Source organism: Trichechus manatus, unplaced genomic scaffold (genome assembly GCF_000243295.1).
Source record: "Trichechus manatus latirostris isolate Lorelei unplaced genomic scaffold, TriManLat1.0 scaffold00215, whole genome shotgun sequence".
NCBI classification, from domain to species: domain Eukaryota; kingdom Metazoa; phylum Chordata; class Mammalia; order Sirenia; family Trichechidae; genus Trichechus; species Trichechus manatus.
Genome location: NW_004444151.1, coordinates 3,639,754 through 3,661,535, shown reverse-complemented (window position 1 = coordinate 3,661,535; position 21,782 = coordinate 3,639,754). Strand labels below are relative to the sequence as shown.

General features: G+C 41.3%; 1 protein-coding gene across 2 annotated transcripts in view; it reads left to right on the top strand.

Annotated features, from left to right (window-relative positions):
* CILK1 (ciliogenesis associated kinase 1) overlaps positions 1-17,962 on the top strand; it is a 73,971-nt gene extending 56,009 nt beyond the window's left edge. For both annotated transcript variants that reach the window (XM_023742662.1, XM_004388727.2), the window contains 5 exons: positions 28-218; positions 337-485; positions 2,770-2,898; positions 5,130-5,252; positions 14,308-17,962. In XM_023742662.1, the coding sequence (XP_023598430.1) occupies positions 28-218; positions 337-485; positions 2,770-2,898; positions 5,130-5,252; positions 14,308-14,462 (747 nt within the window). In that variant the 3' untranslated portion in view covers positions 14,463-17,962. The remainder of the gene's footprint in view (positions 1-27; positions 219-336; positions 486-2,769; positions 2,899-5,129; positions 5,253-14,307) is intronic.
* The last annotated feature ends 3,820 nt before the right edge of the window (positions 17,963-21,782 follow it).

Here is a 21,782-nt window from a genome sequence, read left to right as displayed (position 1 = left end):
TTTTTGTCTCTTTACTTGCATACACAGAAAATCCTAGCTGGCCTGGAACACAAAAATGGTGAGATCAAGCCAAAGAGTAGGAGAAGGTGGGGTCTTGTTTCCAGGTCAACAAAGGATTCAGATGATTGGGCTGACTTGGATGACTTAGATTTCAGTCCAGCCCTCACCAGGATTGACCTGAAGAACAAGAAAAGACAGAGCGATGAAACTCTCTGCAGGCAAGTGTTCTGCTGATGTGTGTAAGCGGACGAGATCTGGGGTTTGTGAGATTATTTTTCACATATCTGGTGATGCTTACTCACTTGTGCTGACCTAAAACACGTTGTCCTGATTCAGATTTGAAAGTGTTTTGGACCTGAAGCCCTCTGAGCATGTGGGTACAGGAAATAGTGCCCCTGCCCAGACTTCCTCTCAGAGGCGAGACACGCCCACCTTGAGGTCCGCAGCCAAGCAGCACTACTTGAAGCACTCGAGATACTTGCCTGGTAAGTAAAGAAATGCCTTGTCTTTACTTTGATTGTTGATAGTAAATTATTTCCTTGAAATCACATATTCACAAAGATCCTGTTTTGGAAGGCAAATACTTGGGAATATGTCTTCAGAACTGGTAGGAACATCAAAGAAACAGTTGCTGAAGCCCGGGCTTCATATTTTTTGTCTTATATAGTGCCTAAGATAAGAAATTTAGCATAGGAGACCAGATCCAACCTCTGAGGAGGGAGGAACTGGCAAGAGCTAGGCAGCGTATATGAGGCCTTTCCAGCAAACCACAGTTTAGAAGAAATTGCCAGTCCTGTGTGTTTTAGGAAGCCAGGAGGTACAAGCTTGGTCACACCATCTGGGCAGTACTACAGGGGTTAAGTTTAAAAGTTACTATTTGGTAAATTCCCAAGTCTCTCTCTAGATTCTCTGTATTCCAAGCTTTACAACATGAGCCAATCATTCATTTACAAATTCACTCAGCAAATACTTATTGAGCATCTACTGTGTGCTTGCTACTAGGAATATGGTAAGCAAAACAGCCAAGCAGGGCCACTGTGTGGCTCCATCCATATCATAGTCTATACAATAGCTTTATACAGCAGCCCTGCAGACCATGTCCTCGCCCTCGTGCAGCTTATATTCTAGGGGTGGGGAGGCAGACATTAAACAAATAGACAAACACGGTAATTATAGATAGTGATAAGTAACATAAAGGATGATAGAATGGGGGAAGAGGCACAGCTTTAGATAGAATTGTCAGGAAAGTTCTGTCTGAGTAAGTGACTGTTAGCTGGGCCCCAAAGAATGAGAAGGAGCCAGATATGCAGAGAGCAAAGGGAAGAGCACACCAGGCAGAGGAGAGAGCAAGTGCAAAGGCTTTGAGGCAGGAAAGGGCTTGGCCTGTGAGAACAGCAGAGAGGCCAGTGTGGCCAGAGCATAGTAAGAGAAAGGTGCTGTAGTATGAGGAGTCTCTGGGTGGTGCAAATGGTTAATGTGCTCGGCTGCTAACTAAAAGGTTGGAGGTTCAAGTCCACCCAAAGGTGCCTTAGAAGAAAGGCCTGGTGATCTACTTCTGAAAAATCAGCCATTGAAAACCCTATGGAGCACAATTCTGCCTTGTCACATATGGGGTCGCCGTAAGTCAGAGTCAACTCAACAGCAACTGGTTTGGTTAATATAAGGCAATGTTGGAGAGGTGGGCAGGGGCCATATCTTTTGGGGTCTTGTAAGAAATTTGGATTTTATTTCATGAGCTCTTGAAGGGTTGTAATTGGAGGAGTGACATGGTTTTATTTACATCTAAGTGCCGAATGAGTGAGGCTCAGCAGACTGTAGCAGTCCTCCGGGTGAGGGTATGGACTTGGACTGAGGTGAGGTCACAGTGAGGGGATGGAGGTGGGAATGGCAGGCCCTGCTGATGCATTAACCTCCTTGCTTCTAAATACTACCAGACTTTATCAGGACTGGCATGTGGTCTTAAGAAGATTGGCCTGAGGAAGAGAGACTAGAGGACAGGGTACAGCAGTGATACAAATGTGAGTGGTGAAGACTCAAACAACAGTGACCGCAGGCAAAAGGGAGCAGGGGGTGAATAGGAGAGTGATTTCTGATCGGCTCTAGGGGAGGAGGGGAAAGATAAAAAAGATGAATTCGTCTTTCTGTTCTGAAAAATAGCTGCCACACCTCACGTAAGAGGGAGAGTGAGCAGGTCTAGAGGGAAAGTGGGGTGTTGGGGTGTGTCTTGCAGTTAAAGTAATGGTGCGTTCACTCAACAGCCATGTTTTAGCTGGTGAGGGTTGTTGGTACAGACCCAAGTCATCAGATGTGGTGGCTATGACGGTCCAGGTGAGGTGAGAAAATGGACTATCAGGGACAGAGTGCAGGCAGAGAAGAGCAGAGGGCTGCAGAGCTGGGGGGTTAGAGAACAGTTTGGACAAGTGGCAGGAAAGAAGTAGCCTGTGAAGGGGGAAGATTAGCAATGTCTGGGAGCACTGAAGCCGAGGTGAACACCAGAGGGAGTCAAGACAGATACATTAGTAGAAGCTTAGGAGACCTCTCTCGGGCTACCTACAAGTGAGACAATATACTATTCCCCCCACGCAACACTGCCAAAGACAGCATCTTTCCTCTGCGATCTATCACATGACACCATCACAGTCAATTTTGCTTTGATTGTTGCATAACAGGAAATTTTGATTAATTGGATTCTGCATTAATTTCATCTCTGAAGTCGGGTGCAAGGTTAAATATGTATTTTATATTTTATAATTATTTGTTCCCTATTAGGAATAAATATAAGAAATGGCATACTTCCAAATCCAGGCAAGGATTTTATTCCATCTAATCCATGGTCTAGTTCTGGTTTGTCTGGAAAATCTTCAGGGACGGTATCAGTAATCAGCAAAATAAATTCAGGTGAGCTATGATTCTTAACTCTTAAGATACAAAAAGCAAATTATATGGATATGGTGAGATGGGTGCAGAGAGACGTGAGAAAAGTTGGAGAATCATGAGGGCCTCTTTTCTCTCTGTTGGCAGCAGGCCCTGGGGACTCAGCCAGCTCCTACTGGGGTCTCCCCTCAAGAGTAGCTGGGGAGTAGAGCATAGTCTCCTCTTGCTCAAGGGAAAACAAAGATAACTTACAAAGTCTGACTGCTGAGGCCCTGGGCTGCAGAGGCTGACCTCCTGCGATGGAAGTCAGTCTCTGCGTTGTTCCAACGCCTCCCCTCCATGTGGTGATCCAGCCTTAGGCCCAGGACATCGAAATCCCTTCAGATTGGAAGGTGGACTGGAAGGCCTTTTGTTTGTTTTTTTCAAATGGATGAAGGAATGTCATAAGACTTCAAGGCTGATTGACCCCTGTCTCAGTAGAGCAGTCGTCTGCGTGATTTTTCCCTAACACAGGCAGGCCCTGCTTCCTTGTCTACATTGCCAAGGAAACATGTGGACTTCACTTCTCCCTGCCTTTGTCCATTATGTGCCGATTTATTTTAAGAAATACAAAAAAGAAAAAGATAATACATCAACATCCATGTACCCACCACCCAACTTAAGAAATTAAACTTTGCAAATACACATGAAGAGAAGTATCTAGCCCTCTCCTTCCTCCCTCCCTCCCTCCCCACTGGCCTGATTTAGGTGTTTATTATCCTCATGCATGTTTTCGTTTATTTATTTTACTATATGTGAAATATATAGTATGGTTTTTCATGTTTTAAATTCATATGAATATGATCCTGGATCTCCAGTTCACTCATTTGAATAAATAGATCTGTGTGTGTGTAGCAGTTATACACACACACATATATTCCATACCATACCATAATTTATTATTTATACTACATCATAATTTATCTCTTCTCTTCTTGATGAACATGTAGGTTGTTTACAATTTTTGCTATTAGAGTACTGAAATGGACATTGTTGTACCCTTGTTGTTGTGCCTATGTGTGAGAGTGTCTCTGGGTATAATAACTAGTAGGAGTAAATATTTTAGGTTAAAGGGTGTACTCATCTCCAACTTTACAGATCTTGCCAAATTGCTCTCCAGCAGGGTATGGGAGTTACGCTGCATCCTTGATGCCATTTGGTACTGTCAAGATTGCAAATTTGTGCTAATCTGCATGTGAAATGTTTATCTTATTGTGGTTTAAACTTGCATGTCCTGTTTACTAATGAGATTGAGCATCTTTTCTGGTGTTTATTAACCATAAGTGTCTTCCCTTTTGTGACTTGCCTCTTCAACTTCACTACTCATTTTTCTTTCTATTTATTTACTCACAAAAATGCAAAATGTGCTCCATCTGACCAACACAACTCCTCCCAGACCTTCTTCCCACTCTGCCTTTAGCAATTTCCAGGAACACTCTGTGTTGCAAAGACAAAGAGCAATTCTTGTTAACTCTTTTTCTAACAGATATAACTTCTGTTTATATAATGGCCAGTAATAACATTCTTCATTATTCCATGTATAATTTTAAGCTTTAATAACAAGGGTTATAGATATTCATTTATGCATCCAATATATATTGATTACCTACTATTTGCAAGGCACTCCATTAACCTCCTAGAATACAAAGATGCGTAGTACGCAGTTCCTGCCACTAACACACTTTCAATATGTAAATGCCATAAAAGTGAATTTATTTAGTATATTTTAATAGTGGGTAATTTTCATGATTATAAAAATAACACATGAAGATTTATTGACAAGAATATTTGGTGTAGTTGTGTAATAGCTAAGTAACCAAGATAATGTGTATGTTGATCCATAAGAGAATAGCCATATTCTAGAATTTGTAAACACTGACATGGAAAGATAAGTAGTCGATATTATAGAGTGAAAAAAAGCACATTTCAGAGTAGAGTAAACCTACTTTTATAAGAAAAGAAAAATGTCAAAATTAACAACTTCCATTTGGTTGCAATCTACAGGTATAGCGCTGTCTGTGCCCCCCCAGTCTTTCTGACAGTGTGGCATGGTGGAATGCGCTGCTCAGAATTCACTAGCGTTTTCATTCGAATTCTTCTTTTTCCCCTAAAAGGAAAAACTTAACTCTTGATTGTTCTGCACCGCTATCGTTTATCCCTGCTTGTGTCATGCCTACGTGCCTTTGTAATAATGAGCTTTTGCTTTTGCAAATCAGTTGGTTCCAGCTCTACAAGTTCTAGTGGACTGACGGGAAACTACATCCCTTCCTTTCTGAAAAAAGAAATCGGCTCTGCTGTGCAGAGGGTACACTTGGCACCTATTTCAGATCCTTCCCCTGGTAAGTTCTATTTCAGTTTATTCATGAATTCATTCAATAAATAGTTATAAAGCAACTTGCTCTGTGCCAGTCATGTTGTAGGCCCACGGATAGTGAATGAGAGAGACAAAAGCCCACTCTTAATTGTGGATGGAGAGACAGACAGCAGTAAGCTAGATAAGTATAACATATAGTATATCAGATGGTCATAAGGGCTAAGGAGAAACATAAAGCAGGCAGGAAGTAGGGATTGTGGGGGTTGAAGTGCGGGGTGTAGTTTTCAGTTTTTGATAGGGTAGACAGAAAAGGGTTCGCTGCACAGAGGATATTGAGTAAAGATCTGAAGGAGGTGCATGAGGGAGCCATGCAGTGTGGGAGAGTTCCAGACGCAGGAATCTTAAGTGCAAGAGCTTTGAGAGAATAGCAAGGAGGCCAGAACGTAAGAGTGGCATGAGTGAGAGAAGGAGTAGAAAGGAGTCAGAGATGACGAGAGGTCTGATGGTGTTGGCCCTGTGGGCCACCGTAAGCAGTTTGTCATTTCCTCTGAGCGACACTGGAGCCATTGGAGGGTTTTGAGCAGGGGAGTAACGTGATCTGACTTCCATCTTAACAGGCTTGCTCAGGTTCCTGGTTTTCACTGTACTGAAGGGGAGCAAGATGGGAAGCAGGGAAACCGACTAGGTAGCTATTGCAGTTATCCAGGCAAGAAATGACACTGGCTTGGACCAGGGTGGTAACAGTTGAGGTGGTAAAATATTATCAAGTTTTGCCAACAGGATTTGCTGACAAATTCTAAGTGGGATATGAGAAAAAGAGAGGGTTCATGAATGGCACTAATATTTTGTGTCCATGTTGTGCAGTGACAACTATAGAATGGGCTTGTCCTTAATTGAGATAGGGAAGACTGGAAGAAAGATCAGGGGCTCAGTTTGGGGCATGCCTAGTTGAGATACCTGTTAGATATCCAAGTGGAAATGTTGAATAGGCACTTGGGTATGTGATTCTTGATCTCAGAGGAGTGATCTGGGCTAGAGATATGAATGTGGGAGTCACGAGTTTATAGATGGGAGGTAAAACCACGAGTCTGGATGCGAGCACCAAGGAGATGAGCATGGGTGGAGAAGTGAGGAGGGCCAAGGATTGAGCCCTGGGACCACTACAGTATTAAGAGGTTCGGGTGATGAGAAGGAGCCAGAAAAGGACAAGCGAAGGGCAATCTATAGGTTGGACGGAGACCAGGAGAGTGGTGTCCTAGAACCAAATGAAGTGCTTTAAGGAGGAGGGAGAGATCATGCGTGTCAGTTGCTGCAGAGAAGCTGAAGAAGATGAGGACCAAGAAATAACCATTGAATTTAGCAATGAGGGGTTATTGTGCCCTTGACAAGAAAAGTTTCAGAAAGTATTAAACTGATAGGGGATTCAAAAGAGAATATGTATATATTAAAAACCATTGAATTGTACACTTTTTAAATGGGTGGATTTTATTTATGGTATGTAAATTATATCTCAATAAAGTGGTTTAAAAAGGGAAAGAATAAACCAAAACCCATTGCCGGCCTGTAGTACACAGTAGAACTGCCCCATACAGTTTCCAAGGCAGATTGCCACATCTTCTCCCTCGGAGCAGCTGATGGGTTTGAACCACGGTTAGCGGTCGCACATTTAAACACTGTGACACCAGAGCTCCTTAAGAGAAAGAATAGGTACTTATTAGGAAAAATTGTAACTTTACAGTAGTGAGACCTGGTGGATACCACCTTCACCAGGTGATCAAACCAAACATCCCCAATGTTGGGACAAGCCAACATTGTGTGCCTTCTAATAAGATGCAGCCTTCCTTCCGTGGTTTTCCTGCCAAAGCCACAGAGCATGAATCTCATGAGGAAACAGACAAACTCAGGTAAAGGGATAATCTGCAAAAGAACTGGCCTGTGCACTCAAAAAATGTCAGTATCAAGAAACACAAAGAAAAGCTGGGGAATTGTTCCACATTAAAGGAAGCTAGAGATATGACAACTAAATGTAACAGATGATTGAATCTTGGACCAGGGATATCACAATTGAGGCAACTGATAAAAACTGGATGAGATAAATCTATTACATCAATGCTAAATTCCCGATTTTGGTAACTGTACTATGGTTGTGTAAGAGAATGAATTTGTTCTTAAGAAATACACACTGAAGTATAAGGGGGAAAAGTGTATTGTGTCTCCAATTTATTTTCAAATGATTTAAGAAAAAAATGCATATATAGTTAAAGTAAGTGGGGAGAATGTAAGCAACTGATAAATCTATGTTAAGAATATATGGAAGTTTCTTGTATTCTTCTTGCAACTGTTTTGTAAATTTAAACTATATCAAAATAAAAAGTTATAAGAAAAAAAATAGGAATAGAAATAAGAGAGAACAAATATAGTTGTTGTTATTAGGTGCCGTTGAGTTGGTTCCGACTCATAGCGACCCTGTGTACACCAGAATGAAACACTACCCAGTCCTGCACCATCCTCACAGTCCTTGCTATGTTTGAGCTCATTGTTGTAGCCACTCTGTCAATCCATCTTGTAAAGGGTCTCCCTCTTTTTCACTGACCCTGTCCCTTACCAAACATGATGTCTTCCTCCAGGGACTGGTCCCTCCTGCTAACATGTCCAAAGTATTTAAGACGAAGTCTCGCCATCCTTCCTTCCAAGGAACACTCTGGCTGTGTTTCTTCCAAGACAGACTTGCTCATTCTTCTGGCCATCCATGGTATATTCAGTATTTCTCGCCAACACCATTATTTGAAGGCGCCAATTCTTCTTTGGTCTTCCTTATTCAGTGGTCCAGCTTTAGTGTGCATGAGGCGATTGAAAATACCATGGCTTGGGTCTGGCGTACCTTAGTCCTCAAGGTGACATCTTTGCTTTTTAACACTTTAAAGAGGTCTTTTGCAGCAGATTTCACCAATGCAGTACCTCCTTTGATTTCTTAACTTCTGCTTCCAAGGGCTGTGATTGTGGATCCAAGTAACTGCAATCTTCTCTCCGTTTATCATGATGTTGCTTATTGGTTCAGTTGTGAGGATTTTTCTTTTTTTTTTTTTAGGTTGAGGTATAATACGTACTGAAAGCTGTAGTCTTTGATCTTCATTAGTAAGTGCTTCAAGTCCTCTTCACTTTCAGTAAGCAAGATTGTGTCATCTGCATATCGCAGGTTGTTAATGAGTCTTCTACGAATCCTGTTGCCACGTTCTTCTTCATACAGTCCACCTTCTCAGATTATTTGCTCAGCATACAGATTGAATAGGTATGATGAAAGGATACAACCCCAACCCACGCCTTTCCTGATTTTAAACCACACAGTATTCCCTTGTTCTGTTCAAATGACTGCCTCTTGGTCTATGTACAGGTTCCACATGAGCGCAATTAAATGTGCTGGAATTCCCATTCTTTGCAGTGTTATCCATAATTTGATATTCAAACACCTATGTATAGTCATTAAAACACAGGTAAACATCTTTCTGTTATTCTCTGCTTTCAACCAAGATCCATCTGACGTTGGCAGGGATATCCCTTGTTCCACAACCTCTTCTGACTCTGGCTTGAATTTCTGGCAGTTCCCTGTCAATATACTGCTGCACTCATTTGTGAACTATCTTTAGGAACGTTTTACTTGTGTGTGATATTAATGATGATATTCGGTAATTTCTGCAATCTGTTGGATCACCTTTCTTTGGAATGGGCACATATATGGATCTCTTCCAGTTGGTTGACCAGGTAACTGTCTTCCAAATTTCTTGGCATAGACAAGTGAGCGATTCTAGCACTGCATCCATTTGTTGAAAGATGTCAACTGGTGTTCTGTCAGTTCCTGGAGCCTTGTTTTTCGCCAGTGGTTTCAGTGCACCTTGGACCTTTTCCTTTAGTACTGTCGGTTCTTGATCACATGCTACCTCCTGAAATGGTTGAATGTCAACCAATTCATTTTGGTACAGTGACTCTGTGTATTCCTGCCATCTCCTTTTGATGCTTCCTGCATTGTTCAATAGTTTGCCCCTAGAATCCTTCAGAATTATAACTCAAGGCCTGAATTTTTTTCTTCAGTTCTTTCAGCTTGAGAAACGCCTAGCGTGTTCTTCCCTTTTGGTTTTCTAACTCCAGGTCTTTGCACGTGTCATTATAATACTTTGTCTCCTCAAGCTGTCCTTTGAGATCTTCTGTTCAGCTCTTTTAAATCATTATTTCTTCCATTTGCTTTAGCTACTCTACATTCAAGAGCAAGTTTCAGAGTCTCTTCTGATACCAATTTTGATCTTTTCTTTCTTTCCTATCTTTTTAATGACCTTTTGCTTTCTTCATGTTATGATGTCCTTGATGTCATCCCACAGCTTGTCTGGTCTTTGGTCATTAGTGTTCAGTGCATCAAGTGTATTCTTGAGATGGTCTCTAAATTCAGGTGGGATATACTCAAGGTCATACTTTGACTCTTGCGAACTTGTTTTAATTTTCTTCAGCTTCAACTTGAACATGTATATGAGGAATTGATGATCTGTTCTGTAGTTGGCCCCTAGCCTTGTTCTGACTGATGATATTAAGCTTCTCCATCGTCTCTTTCCACAGATGTAGTTGATTTGATTCCTGTGTCTTCCAACTGATGAGGTCTATGTGTATAGTCGCCATTTATGTTGTTGAAAAAAGGTATTTGCAATGAAGAAGTCGTTGCTCTTTCAAAATTCTATCATATGATCTCTGGCGTCGTTTCTGTCACCAAGGCCACCTTTTTCAACTACTGATCCTTCTTCGTTTCCAACTTTCAGATTCCAATCGCCAGTAATTATCAATGCATCTTGATTGCATGTTTAATCAATTTCAGACTGCATAAGTTGGTAAAAATCTTCAATTTCTTCGTCTTTGGCATTAGTGGGTTGATGTGTAAATTTGAATAATAGTCATATTAACTGGTCTTCCTTGTAAAGTGTATGGATATTATCCTATCACTGACAGCATTGTACTTCATGATAGATCTTGAAATGTTCTTTTTGATGATGAAAATGATGCCATTCCTTTCCAATTTGTCATTCCCAGCATAGTAGACCACATGATTGTCTGATTCAAAATGGCCAATACCAGTCCATTACAGCTCACTAATGCCTAGTTTATCGATCTTTACACGTTCCATTTCATTTTTTAAGATTTCCAGTTTTCCTAGATTCATACTTTGTATATTCTGATTATTAATGGAGGTTTGCAGCTGTTTCTTCTCATTTTGAGTGATGCCACATAAGCTTATGAAGGTCCCGAAGGCTTGACTCCATCCACATCATTAGGGTCGATTCTGTTTTGAGGAGGCAGCTCTTCCTTAGTCCTATTTTGAGTGCCTTCCAACCTGAGGGGCTCATCTCCGTCACTATACCAGATAATGTTCTACTTCTATTCATAAGGTTTTCACTGGCCACTTTTTTAAGAAATAGATTGCCAGATCCTTCTTCCTAGTGTGTCTTAGTCTGGATGCTTCACTGAAACCTTTCCACCATGGGTGACCCTGCAAGTATTTGAAATACTGGTGCTATAGCTTCCAGCATCACAGCAACACACAAGCCACCACAGTACGACAAACTGACAGTTGAGTGGTGGTTTCATGTTGGGATGATTTCTCTTTATAGCTGAGTAATACTTCGTTGCGTGTATACCACGTTTTGTTTATCCATTCATCTGTTGATGGACATGTAGGTTTCTGACTTTTGGCAATTGTGAATAGTGCTGCAGTGAACAAGGATGTACATATGTCTGTTTGTGTTGCTGCTTTCAAGTTTCTGGTTCATAATGATAGCTCTGTGTTTAACTTTTTGAGGAACTGCCAAGGCAGAGGGTTTGGAGACCATCTTCCTTCCTGAGAAAGACGGGGATTAAAGCAGGAAGAGCACAGTTTATAGTTCAGGCATACTTGGGGTCAAGCCCCTGTTCATGAGGCAGTGTGGGTCAAAACGCAACAGTGACTATTGTAATACTCATCATTAATGATGATGCCTAAGTGGACGTTGTTGCCCAGCCAGTGCCCCAAATAACTGTAAAAGAGCAGAACAGTGGTGCTGGGCTATTTATCAGTCCCAAACTGGTGGTCAGACTGAAAGGAAGACATAAGTGGTTCTAGTGAAAGGAGGGCCTGAAGCCTTCATCTGCATTGGTTCACAGTTGCCTGGCAACTGGCTGAGGCTATAGTGGGCTGTGTTTAACCATAACGCAAAACCAAAAGTGACCTGTTGTCTTGGTGTTACCGTTCTTTCTCTGAGCTATCTGCGTATGAAATAAAGACCTGAAGATAAAAACATTCACTCTGCCAAATCCCTCTGGCCCCATTAGAACATTTATACGCTAGATTAACCGTCCCTCATCCCAACATGAAACATTTCCTAAACGTGCCACTGCCATCAACCTTACCAATGTTAATGATGAAGATGTAGGGTGAGTGGAGGGAGGTCTTATCAGGGCCCTGGAGCTTGTATAAGGAGCTCTGACAGGGAGAGACTTCTCAGGGGCTTCCTGAAATCCACAGCACTATCTAGTACGAGGTCTGGACGCTTTGGGGATCATAGCAACTATAAACCATCTGTGTAAGAGAGAGAGAATGAATGAATACTGTTCAGCTTCCTCACTGCTACGTCTATGATATTCTTTTTTCTATCAGAGAAATTCCCTTAGGATTCCTTTTCACTGGAAATTTGCCTTCCTAATTCTTCCAAAGTCTCCAATTTGGAGAAATAATATTCCTTTTTACTGACAAATTCTGACATTTATAAGCTGAGTAACCTTAAGCCAAACTGCGCTGCCACCCTCCCCGGGCTCAGTTTCTTCATTTGCGAAGTGGGGATAATGCCTACTGTCTTAGTCATCCAGTGCTGCTACAACACAAATACCACAAGTGGATGGCTTTAATAAAGAGAAACTTATTTCCTCACAGTTAAAGTAGGCTAAAAGTCCAAATTCAGGGCATCACCTCCAGGGGAAGGCTTTTTCTCTCTGTCGGCCTTCTTCTCTTCCGTGTTCCCCCGGACTAGGAGTTTCTCTGCGCAGGGACCCCAGTCCGAAGGACGTGCTCTGCTCTCAACACTGCTTTCTTGATGGTATGAGGTCCCCAACCCTCTACTTGCTTCCCTTTTATCTCTTGAGAGATAAAAGGTGGTGCTGGCCACACCCCAGGGAAACTCCCTTTACATTGGATCAGGGATGTGACCTGGGTAAAGGTGGTGTTACAGTCCCACCCTAATCTTCTTTAACGTACAATTACAATCACAAAATGGAGGCCAGCCACACAATTCTGGGAATCATGGCCCAGCCAAATTGATACATTTTTGGGGGGACATAGTTCAAACCATGACACTCCACCCTTTGGCCCCCAAAAATCACATCCTTGCAACATGGAAAACATATTCACCCCAGCATATCATAGCAAAAGTCTTAACTCCAAGTCCAAAATCCAAAAATTCCTCTTCATCTGTGAAATCTAGAATACAAGTTACTTGCCTCCAAAGGTACAATGGCAGAACAGGCACAAGCTAGACACTTCCATTACAAATGGGAGAAACTAGAGGAAAAGAAGTGATAACAGGCACCAAGCAAGTCAGCAGAACACATTGCATTAGTCCTCAAGGCTTTGAAAATAATCCTGTATTCTCTGAGACAATTTACACAATAGCCCTGCCCTCCAGACTATGGGTATTGGCCACAGTCTCCGGATTTTGAGTAGAGACCCCTTGGCCCTGGGCTGCAGCTCCACCATCCAGGCCAACTGGGAGAGCAACTCTGCTCCCTTGGCTTTAGGCACACCATTCTTGTACTCCATCGGAATGACAACTCCACCCTTAGAAACACCAGAGGCCATGGCTCCACCCTTTGAAACCCCTGAGGTCAGCTCAGCTTCTTGTGTCCCTTGTCTCTTCAGCCTCTGCTTCTGTTTCCTGTGGCCTCTCGGCCCTCGGGCCTCAAGCCCGTATCTGCTCTGTTGGGGCAAGTGTTCCAAAGCTCAGTAGCTCCACCGGTAAGTGCCCGGAGGCACCCCACTCCGCCAGGAAGCCTCCTGCTCACAGGCAGTCAGCTCTCTCGCTCCGTGGGTCGGCTCCAGCGCCGTCTTGCACCGGTCTCCTGGTTCTGCTGCTGTTGGTTCTCTGCTGCTGCCGCTTGTCTGCCACTGCAGGTTCTCCGCTGTTGCTGGTCCTCTGTCACTGCCGCCCCTCCGTCCATTCACAGTTTCAAAACCACTTCCACATTTTAGGTATCTGTTAGAGCAGCACCCCACTCCCGGTACCAAATTCTGTCTTAGTCATCCAGTGCTGCTACAACAGAAATACCACAAGTGGATGGCTTTAATAAAGAGAAACTTATTTCCTCACAGTTAAAGTAGGCTAAAAGTCCAAATTCAGGGGATCAGCTCCAGGGGAAGGCTTTTTCTCTCTGTCGGCCTTCTTCTCTTCCGTGTTCCCCTGGACTAGGAGCTTCTCTACGCAGGGACCCTGGTCCAAAGCACGCACTCTGCTCCCAACACTGCTTTCTTGATGGTATGAGGTCCCCAACCCTCTACTTGCTTCCCTTTTATCTCTTGAGAGATAAAAGGTGGTGCTGGCCACACCCCAGGGAAACTCCCTTTACATTGGATCAGGGATGTGACCTGGGTAAAGGTGGTGTTACAGTCCCACCCTAATCTTCTTTAACGTACAATTACAATCACAAAATGGAGGCCAACCCCACAATTCTGGGAATCATGGCCCAGCCAAATTGATACACACATTTTTGGGGGGACATAATTCAAACCATGACACCTACCTTGCAAGGTTATTGTGAAGATTAGAAATAACATACATATAGTCTCCAACAACACAGTAGCTGTTTACTAAACAGTGGTTTTTTTTTTATGATTACTGATATAAAAATAAATGACAGTATGTCAACAAATATTAGCTACTCTGAGACCTTGAATGGAAGGCAAAATATTCCTGTTAAAGTTTTCTTATCTTCTAACATTTTTGTCACCAAGATGCAGTAACCTGCAGTTTGCTTGCGTGAGTCCTGTATCAATCTGGCCATCCTTTCTCTGTCGTGTGCAGGTTATTCGTCTCTGAAGACTGTGAGACCTCATCCTGGGCGACCCTTTTTCCACACTCAGCCTCGAAGCACTCCTGGGCTGATGCCCCGGCCCCCGGCTGCCCAGCCGGTGCATGGCCGGACGGACTGGGCCTCCAAGTACGCATCTCGGCGATGATTGCTGTGAGGCGCCTTGTAGGGAAAGGAGGACACTTTCCCGTGGCTTTCTGTGGTATTTTACCTGCAAGAAATGTTAGGACAATGGAAAATGAACACTTTATAGTTAACTTCTGAACGGAGACATTTCAATCTTCTTTTTTTTTTTTAAGTTATTCCTTTTTTTAAATATTGATTTGAAGGCAATACCCTTTTTTTGTACAAAATTATTCTAAAACTGGGTCCTGTTATTTTCTTAAATAGCAGCATTTTGTATATATGGATTATGTTGGGATTTTATACAGTCAACTTTGCAATGAATTTTTTAAAGGTTAATTGATTTTTCTTTGGGTTTCCAGATAATATTTTATACAGATTTTTAAAAATGTAATGAAATTGATGCAGTATTGCAACAGGGGTACAATTTTGGGTTATGTGATAAAAGGTTATTTACTCAATATGTGTGGATATTCTTGAAGTGGTTGAATTTTAAATGTGGCACACTTGGTACTTCAGGCTTTCTTAGACTGACATTAGCACTAGAAAAGTGATCACCTGTTTTTCTCGACATCATGTCATGTCATTGGTTCGATTTTTTTGACACCACGGTGCTGTTCCGAAAGTACCAGCTATTGTGTAATTTATTTTGTTGTTATTTCTCATACTTTTTAAAATGTTTACAAAATGGTTGCAAAAATTAAGATGATTGGAGGTACCCAAATGAAGCCAAGTGTAATCATACGATGCCATCACATTCTTTTTTTCCTTCATTTTTGAAATCAAATTTGTAAGTACACACAAAAGAGGAGCTTTTCAAGTCAAAATGTTCTCAACATAAAGGTTACCACAGTCGTTTACACTTCTATCCCTGCCAGGATGCATGAGCAAGAAGCTAAGTTTCAAAGCAGCAGAAGATTTTTTATGATAATAACTGATGGAATCATGCATTCAGCTCAGTTCTCCAGACCTGGTTAGGAGCAGACAATGAATAAGTTTCTGCCCTAGTTGCATTCTCAGGGCAGTCTGGGAGGAGGGGGGATTTATGACAAAGGCCTCACTTCTTCGGGAAGTCTGAACTACCACCATATAAGTGTTCGTAGCACCACATTTGTACACTTAACCGTTATGTAGCTCCTTTCAGCAGTGAGGAGAACTCTATTATATTGGGCACAGGCTGTTATATTGAGATGAATGTTTACAACAGTTTTGACAATGACAAAGCTAGTTTGGAGACAGAAAAAAAGTCCACTATTATCCATCTCTATACATCACGTTTGCTTCCACTCACGGTTACTTGAAAGGCTCAAAAGGCAGGAGGGAAGATCACCACCAGGGAATGCAATATTATTTCAACAGTATATTGACTCATATTTTCCTAGAGCTCAAGCTACTCTTTGGGGTCACCAGATTCCAGGATATAGCAAGTTGAACCCTATAAAATTATCATATTTGTAGGTTAATATGATAAGTTAAAATAAATATTGGCATTTTCATATGGTTCAACCTAATAAGTCAGTACATTATTGCTTTGGTGTATTAATACTGTGTTGCAGCCTGAATGAGTTAGCATGGCTTCCAAAGGGCCCTAACCTAACATCAGGGAGTAATTTATGCTTTGGAGAATCTGGCTAAAAAATACACATGACTAAGCAACTATGATCCCTACAGGAATGAGAAAAGTACATGATGGATGTGGATTTGATAGGTAGTATTTTCCTGTTAACAAACTGGCAGCAAAGCTTAAGAAATTACATATATATATATATATGCAAGCACAACTTGAAGCTGAATTCATTTCTGTATTATACTCTCAACTCATTATCTAAAGCAGCAGAAAATGTGTTTTCAGAGATGAGCCCTTTACTATAATGTTAATATTTATTTTTCCTTTCTGTATTATGTATAAAAAGTAAGTTTATCTGAAACCTTACTTGGCTTGTTGGAAAGCTGGTTTTTAATTGTAAATACGCCCTAGAGGAGCAAATGGATTGTGAATACCATATTCTTGGCACTCTAGCTTATGTTTAGATTTTTTAAATTGAAAAACCTAGTTGTCTGGTTATTACACACCATAAAATTGTTTTTCTAATACTTTTTCAGAGCCCAACTTTGGAAAAATATTTCACTTTTCTTCCTACTTTCCTCTCCTTTGTTTACCAGCAAACACCTTCCCTTGGGAAGCCAAACACACTTATTCATACAAAAGTGAAGAAACGGATGCACAGCTGAGAAAACTAGAAGACCAAAAAGCAACCTAAATTCTAAAGAACTAGCAAAATCTTATGAAGCACTCTTTTTCCCCCAAACGAGAAAGAACAAATAGTATATTCAAGCTATGTACTATAGAAGGGAATCATGACCATTTTTTGTTAAGTGAAAATAAAATGCCGCGTGCTGCGTATATTTTTAGTGACTACAGAGTTATATTTATTTCTAATGCAAGACAACAGGAATGATGAGTTGTAACTTCACCTATCTATGACTCTACCTCTTGTTCATCAGAAAGCTTTCCAAGACGTCAGAAGATGGTACAGGGTTGGCTCTCATTCCGTGCCCAGAGGTTCAGTGACAATGGCGGATCCCACCTAGACCATGAACAGTAAGGAAGCTACCATTTGCATAAAAGCTACATTTGGGATGCTAATTCTTGTTACAATAAAATTCCATTAAGTACAGGAGCCCTCACCCAGTTTATATAAGGATTTATGTTGGAAGAAAATTGATTTTCAAACAATTCCTTAGACACATCTCTTGCCTAGAAGATTATAGACATCTAATAAAGTTACGCTACGTCCTCTACTGGAGTTAGCAAAAATTGAATCAAGGCAACACATATGAAAGAAAACAAGAAATGTTATGTTTTTAAGTAAGTGCAAATACAGGTAATCTTGGAGCACCAGGTTTTCTCATGAAGTAGCATTTCCTTACCATTAAGCCATTGCTCTGTGCCGTTTAGGGGGAGAAAAAGAAGAGAATACAGGCTGTATGTTACAGCTCAATGTATGACCAAAAGCAGTTATGTTTGTGAGAAAATGTTTGACATGCAAATGTTTTATATCATTTAAACATACTGTAGCAACTTATTTGTTTAATGTTAATTTTTAGAAGGATTTAGAATGATTTTTACACTTTTTAACCAAATGTACAGTAATTTTATATAATTTATTATGAGGACCTTCATATGGGAACCATTAAGAAGACAGACTGGAGGCAAATGTCACAATCTGTATTATCAGTTTCTTACAGATACTGTGCTAATGTGAATTTAAAATGACCTGAACAAAGTCTTCTGATCTCAGATATCTCAGCTTGGTCATTTGATTTGATTATAAAGGAATAAATAACTGAGACTATATTTATTTATAAAGCAAATATTCATAATAATGAAAAGATAGGGCAGAAAATCCTTAAGCAAGACCCTTCTGAAATAAAATGTTGCTTTTTTAATAGTTTGTCTTAAGGTGTTTAAGAACATTAATTAAATTTATGTAAGGAAAATTCTCCTGCCCCAAATAAAGTTACAGTTTAAGAAAAATTTGAGTGTTCTGTTTTTGTTTTTGGGTTCTTCCATCAGAACATTGTTGTTAGGTGCCATCAAGTCAGTTCCCACTCATAGCAATCCTGTGTACAACAGAATGAAACACTGCCCGCTCCTGCGCCATCCTCACAATCATTGCTCTGTTTGAGCCCATTGTTGCAGCCACTGTGTCAATCCAACTCGTCAAGGGTCTTCCTCTTTTTTGCTGACCCTCTACTTTACCAAGCATGATATTTTTCTCCAGGGACTGGTCCTTCCTGATAACATGTCCAAAGTATGCGAGACAAAGTCTTGGCACCCTTGCTTCCAAGGAGCATCCTGGCTGTACTTCTTCCAAGACAGATTTGTTCGTTCTTCTGGCAGCTTACAGTATATTCAGTGTTCTTCGCGAACACCCAATTCAAATGCATCAATTATTCGGTCTTATTCATTTTCCAGCTTTCACATGTATGTAAGGAGATTGAAAATACCATGGCTTGGGTAAAGCACACCTTAGCATCAAAACATAACACTAGTATTGCCTAATACTAATATATTAATCTGTTTGTTTGGAATTTTGCTATTTTACAACTTCTCTTTAATGCTTTGTACAGAGTTCCTGCCCTAAAATTGGGAGCATATGCTTAGAACAGCAGTTTGAAGAGTAATCCTGCAATGTGGAGGTTTTTTAGTTCAGCGTTTCGCAAGCTAGGTGAACAGGGATTCAAACACCAGGTTGAAACAATTTCTTGTTACTGATTTCGCCATGATTAATACTACCTTATACTTTTTAACTTTTCACAGCACATTTACATAACAATATAAACCTTCAAAAGAAGCTCATAACTTCATGAAGTAGATACAGGATTCCACAAAATTGAAAGAGTTTTGTAAAACCATCATCTGTTAATCACCCCTCGTATTGGTAAATCCCTAAACGCACCCCTCACCATCAGAGAACGCTGCTGACCTTACTGTGTAGTCCTCAATATCTGTCTAACTTTTGAGCATCTCGTTGCATCCACCCTGCCCTTTCAGAAGTCCGGCAGTTGCAAGTTCTCTGACATCCTTCTTGCTATGACAACCTATTGTTAGAATAGGGTCTGACACCAGTCATTTATAGCTAAAGCTGAATTTAAGTCAATTGTTTCCCTCTTCCTTGAGTGTTCACCTATAAAGCTCCTCTTAAACTGACACTGAAAGCTCTGATTTTTGTTAAAGCTATTTACCCATTACTGGGTAGACAAGGGAGGGGTCAAAGGCAAACAGGACTTTGCAGGGCCTCTGAAAGTGTATCGGAGAGGTATATAGACACTAGGAGTAAGACTGTCCCAAGACTGAGAGTCGACTCCAAGGGTCTCCAAGAATAGGATGATTTCAGAGAATGGCAGAATTATTATAACAGGCCTTTTCATTTCCTCACAAGTCTGTGTAATAATAGAGCCTTACAATGCCGCCTTAGTTTCTCTCCCAGATAAACAAGGTTGCTAGGATTATGTTACCCCTATTTTGTTAAACTGGACATATGAAGTTGGCCATTTTTGTAAGTTAAACAAAAAAAGGTAAAAATATAAGCAATTTGATATGGTTCAACTAGTTGGAAATAATTTGATAAATGTTTAGCTAATCAGTATTTATCCAATACTGCTCAATATTTGTCCAGTCAATTTCTGGCCTCTGGTAGCTCAAGCAACATGACAAAGGGGGTGCCATGAGTTGGAATCAACTCATTGGAAACAGGTTTGGTTAGTTGTTTTTGTTTTGCCTTGTTTTTTAGTTCAAGTAAAGAAAGTCCCTGTACAAAGATTTGATGGAAAAAATGAATAAAAAGTTACCACTTTTTAGCCAAAGAGTAGAAAAGAAGGTTTCCTGTTCATGTTAAACTGAGTAATCTCTGTGTAGGTCTGAACTGATATGTGCCGTCGAGTCGATTACAACTCATAGCGACCCTGTATCACAAAGTTAGAAAGATGAAATTGAACGAATACTGTTAGCCTTGTTCGAAAATGTCTTTTCTGACTCTTGGGGTGCCCAGCCGTCCTTGCTTTGCTTCTCTTCTTACTCTACATACTTTTCCTGGGTGAGCTCATCCTTTTGCTGACCATTTGATCCATCTCAGTCCTCTCTTCTGAGTCATCACTAGCTTAGTCAGCTGTTGAGTGGACATTTCCAGCTGGATGGCTCCTAGGAACGAAAATCGTCTTATTATTATTCCCTCCAAACCTTGTTCTCTTCCCCCTCCTTTTCTTCCTTTCTCACCTTTTATGCAGCTAGAAACCTAGGCATTGTTTATTAATGCATTCATTCAGCAAGTATTCACCAAATGCCTACTCTAGTCATTTTTTCTAGGAACCAAAAAAAAAAAAAAAAAACCAAACCCGTCGCCGTCGAGTTGATTCCGACTCATAGTGATCTTATAGGACAGACTAGAACGGCCCCATAGTTTCCATGGGGCGCCTGCTGAATTCGAACTGCCAACCTTTTGGTTAAGAGCTACATTAACCACTGCGCCAAAAAGGTTTCCTTTTTAGGAACAAGGTATACAAAAGCATTTTTGAACGACAGAATTTCCTCACCTCCTGGAATTTGCATTCTAGTAAACCTACAGACAGATAAAACGAACAATACACATCCACCACTACTACCCCAGGTGGAACTCGAACCCACAATGCCTGGTTTAGGAGGTTAGTACCTTATGTATTAGTCCACTGGGGCTCGCCGGTAGTGGGTACCGTCGAGTCTATTATATGACAGAACAGAACTGCCCCACAGGGTTTCAAAGAATGGTTAGTGGATTCGAACTGCCCAGTTTTTGGTTAGCAGCCAGACGAGCTCTTAACCACCGCACCCTCCAGGCTCTGTACAGCACTCTAGAGGGTAATGTTATGGGGTGGGGGAGCAAGCAGGTGGAATAGGATGTATACATCGGAAAGCAGGCATCATACTACGCTTTTTCTGCCTTCTCCCGCTCCCTAGGACCTGATTCGTAAATTCTTTACCCTTCATCTCCTTAATATGGCTCCTTTTCTTGCCATCTTCTTCAAACCCATGATGCTACTTTAATTCACACGGACACCTAGTAGATCTCTCTTTCTTGACACCCTCAATTCATTCCTCCCACTTCTGCCAGAGAACTCTAAAAAAGAACAAAACGTGATTACGTTAGCTGCCGCAATTGTTCAGGACCACAGGATTTTCAAGAGCATGGGTGAAGACAATTATCTATGCTGAGAAATAGAAATATTTTTGAAATCCTTTTGAAGGCATGTATTTTTAACTTTAAAATCCAAGTGAATTTCTCATTTTAGTCCAGAATAGATAGACTTCATGTGTTTTTAAAGTATTAACGAAACACTTTGATTACAAACCCCCAATCCCAGGCTCATCCACGGGCCCTCTTCCTCTCATCCAGGTTCCGTGGAGATAATAAATTTAGAGAGAGAGTGTACAATATTGGTAAGAAAAGAAAAATAGAGAAGTATATATAAAGTTTTATTACTCCGAAGGAGGGTCAAAAGAAAGGCAGACTGCCACGTGCAGCGCCTCATTTGGATGTGTCTGGAGTCTTGGAAGCTTGACTACCCTACGTTCTCCTACAAATGGACCTTGAGAGCTTGTTTGGAGGTTCTAGCAGGGGAGCGCAGCTACTCGTATACCCTTGACCGAAGGACGGTCCTCTCCTCTATCGGGGAAGGTCGTCCTCTTCGACCGAGCGCGCAGCTTCGGGAGGGACGCACATGGAGCGGTGAGGGAGGAAGGGGACACCCGCCTAGCCAGCCAGATCAGCCGAATCAACCCTGGCGATCAATGGGGTGACAGATGTCG